Below are 10,062 nucleotides of genomic sequence, written 5' to 3'. Positions count from 1 at the left end.
TTGTTACTAGTGTTGTGGCCCCACCCCATAACAAAGAAACAGAATTTCCGGAGGATGGGGCCCAGGAATCAGGATTTTAAAAATGATTCCCAGGTGATTCTAATGTGCAGCCAAGGTTGAGAACCACTGCTCTAAGCTAAAGCCACTGGCCTTCCCTCCACATCCAGCCATTTGCTCTGACCAGACCCTCCCTGCTTCTGGACCCAGGGTTTCTGTGGAGGATGTGGGCACCCGCTGGGCTGAGGCCAGGGCCGGTCCCTACCGAATGGGGATAGGCATGGACCTCTTGTCATATCCCTTCCTCCAGCACCTAAGACCCTTGGAGAGAAAGTTTCAGGAGGCTCAGGGGTCAGCGAAGTCACTGGTCTCGGCCCAGGAGATAGTGCCTCCTGTTCCTGCCTGTTCTGGGTGAGATCGGAGGTTGACCTGGGCTGGATGGACGTGACCTCAGACATGGGGGGAAGGGCGCCTGGAAGGGTGCGTCCTCCATCGGGCAACAGTTATCTCAATCCTGAGCGTTGGGAGGCAAGATGGCTGAGTCTTACTGGACTGAGTAAATGGTGGGGAGGCTCAGTAAATGGATCCTAGAGTGTGAGCCAGGAGTCCTGGGCTCTGGCTTTGCATGGCTCTCTGGGTGCCTTTCAGCAAGTCTCTTTCCCTCCACGGCTGCCATTTCCTTTGCCGGAAAGTGCAAGGATGAGACGGGATGATTCTGGTTCCTTCCTACTGCAAACACCTACCTCCCAGAGTGCAGGGACAATAACTGCAAGTAGCTGGAGGGCCCTGGGGAGACCATGCGAGTCAGGAGCTTGAACCCATTGGGACAGGGGCATAACCCTAGTCCCAAACCAGGTCGGGGTGGGGTACCCTTCCTGGGCACCCAACGCTGAGAAAGCAGGAGACAGGGCCCCTATCAGACTAGTCATGCCCCCTCCATGCTCCCTTTGCTGCCTCCCACCGCACTGACTGCGCGCCTATGAGGTGCCACCCTCATTCTTGCCTCTGCACAGGAGTGGTCTGGGAACCTGCCTGGGCGCTCCTGCAGGGCAGAACCTAGGTCTTCACCGCCTTGTGCTCCCAGGGCCCAAAGGCCCGGCACGTCCAATGTTTCCAGCACTGAACTCAGGGTGGAGAGTCAGCCTGTCGGCAGCAGGAGGGGGACTAGGCAGGCTGTGGCGTCGTGGGAGCCACTTCAAGCTTTTGGTCAGTTCTTTCCAGACTCTTTATGGGAGCAAAAGAGCAAGAGCACAGCTTACACATGGGTTTGGACAAGAGCCTTCGGGGGAGCAAAGGTCCTTGGGGCCACCAAGATCAAACGCAAGGAGAGAATGCCCGGGGAGGGTGGCCAGGGCCCTGGGTCCAGCCACCTCCACCTGGGGGGAGGCTTTCCCCTGGAGGCCAGCAGGAGCGCGCCCCGGAGGCTCAGCTTACGTCCATCAGCGCCGCGTTGATGTAGTTGCTGGATTCTCCGTCCACCGAGATGAGGAAGGGCAGGCAGCGGTCCAGAGGCAGGACATCCATGCTCCGGTTCTTATCATGGTTCCGAGGCAGGAGCCCGATGCTGCAGTCCTCGGGCCGGACGTGGGGCGTCACGATGTTGAGGGTCTGTGGGCGCAAAGGTGGACAGACAGACACAGCTCAGATGCTCGCCCGGAACCGAGGGGCAGTGATGTGCAAAGTCAGCCTCCCCCCATCTCCATCCTCCCAGCTGGGCCCTCCCGTGCCTTTCCCAGGACGGGTTCTCTTCTGTGGTGATTCTATCATCTGCGGGCCTCTCCAGCCCTGCGCGCCGAGAGCCCCTTTCAGGGGCTGTGACTCCACCACGCTGCCAGGGCTCAGGGGCTCCGACACAGCTCCCACCTCCTGCCAACCATCTGAGCTAAGCTGCTCATCTCAGCCAGTGCCGCACTAAAGGGCGGGCCAGCCAGGAGGCCGTAAGGTGGGGGTGGAGATAGGGAACCCCTAATGAGTATTAAATATTCCCTAAAGTGTCATCGGATGAGGGACATAGTTTTACCAGCATGCTCCTCAGAGAGAAAGCGGAGAATGGAGATGCCTGGATGAGCTGCACAGGGTGGGTGAGACCCCGGGGTGCGGGGGCGGGGGGGCGTGCTCCAGTGTGTCTGGAGAATTTCAGGGCTTGTGCTCTGCAGAGTAAGTCTTGCACGTACGGGGCTGGCACTGAGCTGCCCAGCCAATGACTAGCTGTGCCCATACCTGAAATTCGTCTTTGATTTGGCTGGAGTTGGTCTGGGGGTCCAGCCTGCTGATGTTGTAGTAGAGGGAGCGGAACTCGCACACGGGGATGGCGGTGTTGCCGCAGAGGCACGCTTCCAGGATGGCGTCATGCACAAACACGTATTGCTCCTGCAGAGGGAACAGGGCCCCGGTCAGAGCAGCCGCTGGGACTTTGGTGTCCACACTGCATGCTGTGGCTGTGGGGAGGGGCGTGACCGACATCGCAGAATCGCTACTTTCCGTCCTAGAACCGGAGGGCCAAGTTTCCATGTTTTTTGGTGGCTGCCTGAGCTACGGTGACTCTTGTCCCTTGTGTGAGACTGAACAGCACAGTCACTGGTAAAAGTCAGACACTGTGGACGTGCTGCAGCAGGTGCCCTTGGTGTCCTGCCTGTGTCCCCTCAGAGGTCACCGTGACCTGCTGGAGGCTGCTGATGCAAGTGCCAGGCATTCAGGCCGAGGGCTTTTCCTAGTCCCAGGGGCACCCCTGAGCTGCGTGCAGGGTGAGCCCGAGGGTGGAGAGTTAATGCCCCAGGAAGGAGCCTCCAGCGATGCCAGGTGGAGAGTAGGGGGACGAAGACCTAGGTCCCCCTCTCCTCGGTGGGTCACTTGGAAGAATGTGCTCCCCACTATCTCAGAGCCCCCAGGGCTGGTTCCAGGTGTACACGGTGTCAGAGAACTTGGCACACACCTTACCAGGGTCCGGAAGCTTGCGTTCCCCCTGCCCTTCCCCCCTCCACTCTCAGTGTGCCTAGGGATCCCTCCCACTAATCCACTTGCCCTCAACCGCTAGTCTCAGGGGCTGCTCCTAAAAAAAAACATGTGATGCCCCCTGTGCCATCTCAGCTCTCTGCACCTCGCGGTTCTCTTCTCCTGGGCACCATCCCCCCTTCTATGCCTCAATGTCTTGCTTCCTCTGGAAAGTCTTCTCTAAATTCACCAGGAGGAAGTGGCGCTGTAACTTCCTTCACAAAGGTTTGCTGAATGACTGTTTTCTGCAGAACTTGGCCCAGCTCTTTATATAAAATGCTTATCCAGATGCATAAAGATGATGTATTTGAATGTGCATCTCCCCCACCAGACAGCAAGGACCACAATGTGTCCAACACCAGCCAGCCATCCGCATGCCTGCCCCTGGGGCCAGAGGAGGCCTCTCGGCTTAGCAGCCTCACCCAGAAGCCGGGACTGCCCGTGGGAGCTGGCTCAGAGCCCACAGCAGGGCCCTACGTGGACAAGCCTGTCAGTGGGGGCCTCCCTGCAGAGCCAGCAGCACCTGGCCAAGCCCAAACCGCGGGCAGTTTCCCTCTGCAGGGCTGACGACGGAAGCAGCTCTGTGTCCCGTGCTGCCTGTCCTGGCTCCCACAGCCGTCGCTCAGACAGTTACAGGAATAACAAACCAAGGCTCCAAGGAGTAGGGATGGCAGAAGAGGCTGCCTGGCGAGAAAGTGTGATTCAGGGGGAAGAGCATGCCCAGAGGTCACACCAGCCCGAGTTCTACCATGATCTGGCTATGGGAGGCTTTGGGGACACAGTTGCTCAGTTTTTCCATCTGTAAGTGGGGGTGCAAATAGGATTTACCCCATAGGGTTGTTGTGAGGAGCAGAAACAATTTCCTGAATGCAAAGAACCTCGCATGATGCTTGGCACATAGTAGGTGCTCCACAATAATGATGAGCCCCTCCCAGTTCCCTGGGTCTTGGGCTCAATAACTGGACAGAGGGGTGCCTGAAGGCCTGCTTCACCTCAAAGGCAGGGACTGTGTGTTCTCAGTAGGTCACTGATTAAGCCATTCCAGCAGTGACTGAAGCAATGCGGGGCACAGAGTAGGCACTCAATATATGCTAGTCCTTCCCTATCTCTTATCCCTTTCACCCAAGTCGGTGATACTATTCATTCAGTCCCTGCACAGATGGGCTCAGAGATGGGGAACTCACCATCATTCCTCATTGCTGAAAATCTCTGAACTGGGGGGCCCTGGGGTTGGCAGGGGCACCCTAGCTTCAATGATGGTCTCAACACAGCAAGCCACCTACTCACTCACTGCCTTTTCTCTCACACCCAGGTCCCTTTCTATAGGACGCCACCACCCACACTTCTCCTTGGCCAGGACTGCAGGTGGCCGGCTGGCTCAGGCCCCAGGACCCACCTCCGTCTGCACAAGGTTGACCCTCTGGGCTCGGAGCTCCCGCACACAGTTGAAGATGTCCACCACCCCTTCGTTCTCGGCCATGTCGAGCATGGTGTCGATGGCGATGAAGCAGCCGGTCCTCCCGGCCCCGGCGCTGCAAGAAAGGACAGGGTCTGTGTCAGGGACCGTGGGGCGGGACCAGCCCTGGGAGGCTCCTCACATTCAGCCCTGTCACCAGGACCCTGCAGAGGTGTGCGCTGCGGACGTCAGAACTGGGAGATTCCGATCAAACTGCAAGCCCAGTTCTCTCTTTTATAAAATGGGAGAATACTATTTGCCTTTGGGGCTATTTTGTCAAGATTGGCTTATTTTTGTTGAATGCATTTAGCAAACACTCACTTGGCACTTACAAAGTACCAGGCATTAGTCTAAGTATTTCACCAATGCTACTTATTAATAATTCTCTTATGAGGTTGTTAGGAAGTTTCTCACCCCATTTCACAGGTGAGAAAACTGAGGCACAGGGCGCTTACATTGTGCGATGTCACACAGCCAGCTGGTGTTGCAGCTGCGACTTAACCCAGGCAGTCTGGCTCCAGAGTCTGTGCTCTGCCACTTCCTTCTTAAAAACAGTCATTGCACATACTCATGCTTACACACACACATATACATGCTTACACTCAAGTATGCATAGTTTCCTCACCTGATGGCTAAAGATAACCCATCTAAAAGGTACCTAGCACACTGGGGATGCCTAATAAACATGTTCCCCCACTCTCCCCCTCCATATCACCCTTTCTTTTATCTTCTTCAATAAATGGGTTGATAGATGGAAGCCAGGAAGGAGAGGAGAGACATCGGAGAACAGGTGAGCGAGAGGGCAGAAACCAGCTCTTCTGCACTGTCCCAAAGGCAGAGAGTGAGTCCCAGCCCCGGGTTTGGCTCCCCCTGCACCTGCTCTCCCTGGATCATTAGGCAGTGCCTCCATGAACTCAAAGAGCTGACAGCCCTGAGAGCCTGGTCTGGTATCAGGTCTCCTGATCCACACTCAATTCTGATGGCTGGTGACTTCCTTAGGAGAATCTCAGACCAAGCACAAAATGGCAAATAATAATAATAGTAGTAATAATAATAATAATAAATCAAGGAGACCCCATGGACCACGGCTGCCCTCCCCAGATTGGTGCTGGGTTCCAAAGTCATGGTGGTGAGCGGAGGCCACTGGAACGTTTGCCTTAGAGGCACACAGTTTTGGAAGCAAAGGCCAGACTGCCAGGGAGACTGTCGCGACCCACAGGTTGAGAACCACTGCCTTAGAGGCACACAGTTTTGGAAGCGAAGGCCAGACTGCCAGGGAGGCCGCCTCGGCTGCGTTTTCGTCTGGCTTCCCTCATGGACGAGTGTCTTTGACTCACAATGTGGAAATGAAAGGAACACAAAGAGGAAGAACGATGGGCCGTAAGGAGAGCGATACTGGCTGAGCGTGAATCCAAGCAGGACAGGGAGTAGGACCATCGCCGACAACGATGGGAGAGCAAAGCCCTGGACACGCATCCTCGATCCGGAAAGTAGCCCGTGGGAGGCAGTCTCCACTCAGGGCACAATGCCACGGTTTGAATGAAGCCTGATTTGTATGTTCCCTACAGCACTCCATCCCCCACCGATCCAGGCCCCTCAGATGGGATGTGGGGGGCTGGCCCTCGCGGTCTAAGAGCCACCCCAGCCAGGTCTTCTCTGAAGTCTCACCCTGGACCTGTTTTAGGGGAAAGAACTAACCTGACTCGATTTTGGACCTCGGATCCCTCACTAGTGAACAGCTGCTGGTGCCCATGAGCTCAGTTTTCTTCCACGTACAACACACCTCCGTGCAGGGTTCCCGTGGGGACCGAGCTGTGTTGATTTCAGCATCAGGCAGCAATTAAGCCCATGCTATTGGGGGTCAGAACCCTGGGGATCAAATTCTTACTCTGCCACTTCCTAGCTGTGTGACCTTGGGTAGATGATTCAACCGCTCCGAGTGTCAATACCCTCATCTTTAAAATGAGGCTGAAAATAATATAGACCCACCATCTAGCGTTAATAGCACAATACGTGTAAATTGCATGAAATTATCTTGAAAAAGCATAATACATGTAAATTGCTTTGCCCTGTGCCTGGCTACATAGCAATTTCTCAGTAAACGGTTGCTACTTATATTCACGAATATTTATTGAGCACCTATTAGGTAGGCATTAGAGGCTGGGTTTGGGAGTGGGGACATGAGGATGAGTGAGACATGGCTCCCGTCCTGCAGGATGAGCGGGCTGGAGTGGGGGCAGCAGTAAGAGGCAGAGAATGTCCGGAATCCTCTCTGGCACCTCGTATATGTTGGCCACCCATTCAATCTTCAGAAGCGCCTCAGGAGCGGGGCCACTCTGCGCAGGGGCATTAAGGTGGCTGGCTGTGGAGACAAGGCCTCGTGCAGGGAGGGCCTGTAACTGTTTGCCATGGTCTCTCTTGTCCAGCTCTGGCTGCGTTTTGGGGCATAGGACTTGAGGGCTAACATTCTGTTGTCATTGGATTGTAAAGCGATGGTAAGCGGAGACTATATGTAAAGCTCTCAGAGAGCCCAGGGTGTGTGATGCGTATGACCTCCTAATCCTCAATGGCTTCATCTGTGAAATGGGATTTCTAATTCTCACCTCTGCGTGGTGGGGAGGGGACATGATGCTATGTGAGGAAGGGGTGGCTCTGAGACATCCTCCTTGACTTGATCCAAGTCCCTGACTGACGGGGCTGTGCCAGGGCAGGGCCAAGATAGCCTGCCTGCAGGGCCTGAAGGATGGGCTGGCCCAAGGTCACGCTGGAAAAGAGAGTCCCTGGGAAGGAGACGGGGAGGGCGCAGGCCAGCCAGCCCTCATGTCTGGGCATCTTCCCTCCTCCAATTCTTCAAGTCCTTGACACAGTGCTCCATCTCCATTTAGGAGGATTCAAAGATGTGCTAGCCATTCCCAATGTGACTTCCCAGGTCGGAGCTGAAAATATCTCTTCTCTACAATAAGGTGAAACCTGGCGCTGTCCATTTTCTCTCTATTAGGGACCCTGCAGGCTGGAAATTGATTTTTAAAATAATAGAAATGAAAAGAAGCCACTTCCTCTGAGACACCCCGCTCCCACTTCACAGAGCTGAGGGTGAGTGTCTGGAGGAAAGCAGGCTAGATGTCCCAGCTCGGTACACCTGTGTGACCCAGGCCAAGTGTCTACCTGCTCGGTACCTCAGTGTTCTTATCTGTAAAATGGGAACGATAATGGTGCCCACCTGTCAGTGTCGGGTGAGAAGTAAATTAAATAACGTGGGTAAAGGGCACATATAGAAGATGCTGTCGGGGCCAAGCCCTTGTCCCCAGGGGGCGTTACTACTTCAGAACAACAGAGATAACAATGAGTGCTACCGCCACTCCTATTGTTCTTGTGAGACCTCAGGACCTGGGCCTTATCAGAAAGCACTGGGCACAGTGGACAGACAGGGGCCATGGACAAGATGGTGTCTCCCTCCCCGAGAGCAGATCTTTCAAGCGGGGGCGGGGGGGGGGTGCTGGGGGACTTTCACTTACCTGCAGTGAACCACGATGGGCCCGGCTTCCGGGGGGTTGAGGAACTTGACTTGGCGGACAAAGCCCAGGAGGCCAGTGGCATAGCAGGGGACGCCGTGGTCGGGCCAGCTGGTGAAGTGGAAGAGGCGGAGCTCCCGGATCTCGTGGTAGCCTTTCTGAGGAGAGAATGGGCCTCTGTTCCTGCAGCTGCTGCCCCCATATACCCTAGCCAGCGCCACGGGGCGCCACGGCTGCGGCACTGAGGAGCCAGTCTCCTGCTGTTGGGGAGGCAAGGCCCTCAAAGGGTTAATAGGTGCCCCTGCACAGAGGGTCTGTGGTCTGCCACTTCTGGGAGCTTGGGAAGTAACGTGAAAGTGACTGCAGTACTGCAGGACTTGTCAGAGCCTTTAGTGTCCTAATATACATCTGGCTCCCCAAGGGGGGCAGGCATTGTGACACCCCAGAGTTGCCCAAGGACCTTCTTCGGACAAGTATTGCATGGAACTTGTATCCAGCAGAACAGATTCAGAGAAATGTTGGCCTTAAACACCAAGTTCAAATCATTTCCCGTGGAATACGAGGCCTTTCAGTGATTAGGTCTGGGGTCCTACAGTTCCCAGTCCTGTCTATGACAGTTTCCGTGGCTTTAAAATAAATTAGCAGGCTTGTAATCAATTAGATTATTATTTAGAATGATAAGATATGGAACAAGTAAAAGTGGAGCTTCTCTGACCGATGGGTGTGTGTGACCAAGTTCAAATCATTTCCCGTGGAATACGAGGCCTTTCAGTGATTAGGTCTGGGGTCCTACAGTTCCCAGTCCTGTCTATGACAGTTTCCGTGGCTTTAAAATAAATTAGCAGGCTTGTAATCAATTAGATTATTATTTAGAATGATAAGATATGGAACAAGTAAAAGTGGAGCTTCTCTGACCAATGGGTGTGTGTGAGTGTGTGAGTGTGTGTGTGTGTGTGGGGGGGGGCGGCTAGAGCTCCGCTTGGTTCCCCTTCTCCTCTCACCACCCCTCACACAGACACCTCCAGTCCAAGTGACGTTCCATGACTATTCTGTGGTCAGGCCATACCTCTGAGCCTCTGCTTATGCAGTGCCCCTACCTACTGTTTCCACTTAGCAGTCTCCTGCACATATCTGGACAGCACTGAATAGGAAGCATGTTCAATTGTTCATTCTTCCAGTTAAAGAATATTCTCTGAGGGTTATCTGTGCCCGGCCACTAGGAAGGTGGAAATAAAAGCCTCTGTCCCTGGAACAGCTCATGATCTAGTCAGGGAGGTAGACTCCCAAGTGGATAATTCTATTAAAGTACATAAAGGAGTGTCAGCTAACCCCTTCTGGGGAGAGGAGAAATCAGAGAAGGCTTCCTGGAGGAGGTGATGCCTGAACTGTATCTTGAAACATAATGATACTGAAAATAATGGCTAACATTTATTAACCATAGACTAGGTGCCTGCCACTCTCTGAACACTTCCATGTATTAATTCACTGAATTGTCATACCAATCCTCATACTGTTCTCTCTTTTTTTTATGGATGAAGAAATTGAGGCTAAACAAGGTTAAGTAACAGGCCCAAGGTCACACAACTAGTAAGTTGTGAAGTTGCAATCTGAACCCTGGCTGTTGGCTCCACAGTCTGAACTCCTAAGCATTGTGACACACTGATGCCTGCGTGTGACCTGGTGAAGAGATGGAGGGATTCCTAGGCAGGGAGGCAGCGCAGGCAAAGCATGGGGACAGGACTTTGCACGATTCGTGCACAGAATCGCAAACAGCCCAGGGCAACTCCCGAGGAAAGTGGAAGACAGGCGAGGGCATACAGCAGGACTGAGGGTGGGGGGTGGGGCAGGTGCTGGATCTGGGAAGGCCTGGAATTCCACTTGCAGGCCTTTAGATTTTGTCCCAGAGGCACTGGGGAGCCCTAGGGAGGTTGCCTAGATGGTGGCACAGAAGAGGCATCAGACTTGCATTTTGGGAGGATCACGCCAGCTACTCTGTGGAGGCTGGATTTGGCTGTGTGTGTTGGAGGGCTGTGTAGAGGGCACTGTTGACACCCACCCAGATCCCCTTTCCTGGGCCAGCCCCCCCCCCCCCCCCCCCCCCCCGCC

General features: G+C 54.4%; 1 protein-coding gene across 1 annotated transcript in view; it reads right to left on the bottom strand.

Moving 5' to 3' along the window:
• Positions 1-10,062, bottom strand: part of PTPRT (protein tyrosine phosphatase, receptor type, T) — a 694,385-nt gene that overhangs the window by 27,697 nt on the left and 656,626 nt on the right. Inside the window, exons 27-30 of the mRNA XM_014543700.1 lie at positions 7,960-8,114; positions 4,385-4,520; positions 2,218-2,367; positions 1,432-1,605 (exon numbers count right to left, since the gene is read on the bottom strand). Of these exons, the coding sequence (XP_014399186.1) occupies positions 1,432-1,605; positions 2,218-2,367; positions 4,385-4,520; positions 7,960-8,114 (615 nt within the window). The remainder of the gene's footprint in view (positions 1-1,431; positions 1,606-2,217; positions 2,368-4,384; positions 4,521-7,959; positions 8,115-10,062) is intronic.

The sequence above is a fragment of the Myotis brandtii genome, unplaced genomic scaffold (genome assembly GCF_000412655.1).
Source record: "Myotis brandtii unplaced genomic scaffold, ASM41265v1 scaffold333, whole genome shotgun sequence".
Taxonomy (NCBI): Eukaryota; Metazoa; Chordata; class Mammalia; order Chiroptera; family Vespertilionidae; genus Myotis; species Myotis brandtii.
The sequence above is the reverse complement of the archived record's forward strand: the minus strand, read 5'-3'. Positions and strand labels throughout refer to the sequence as shown.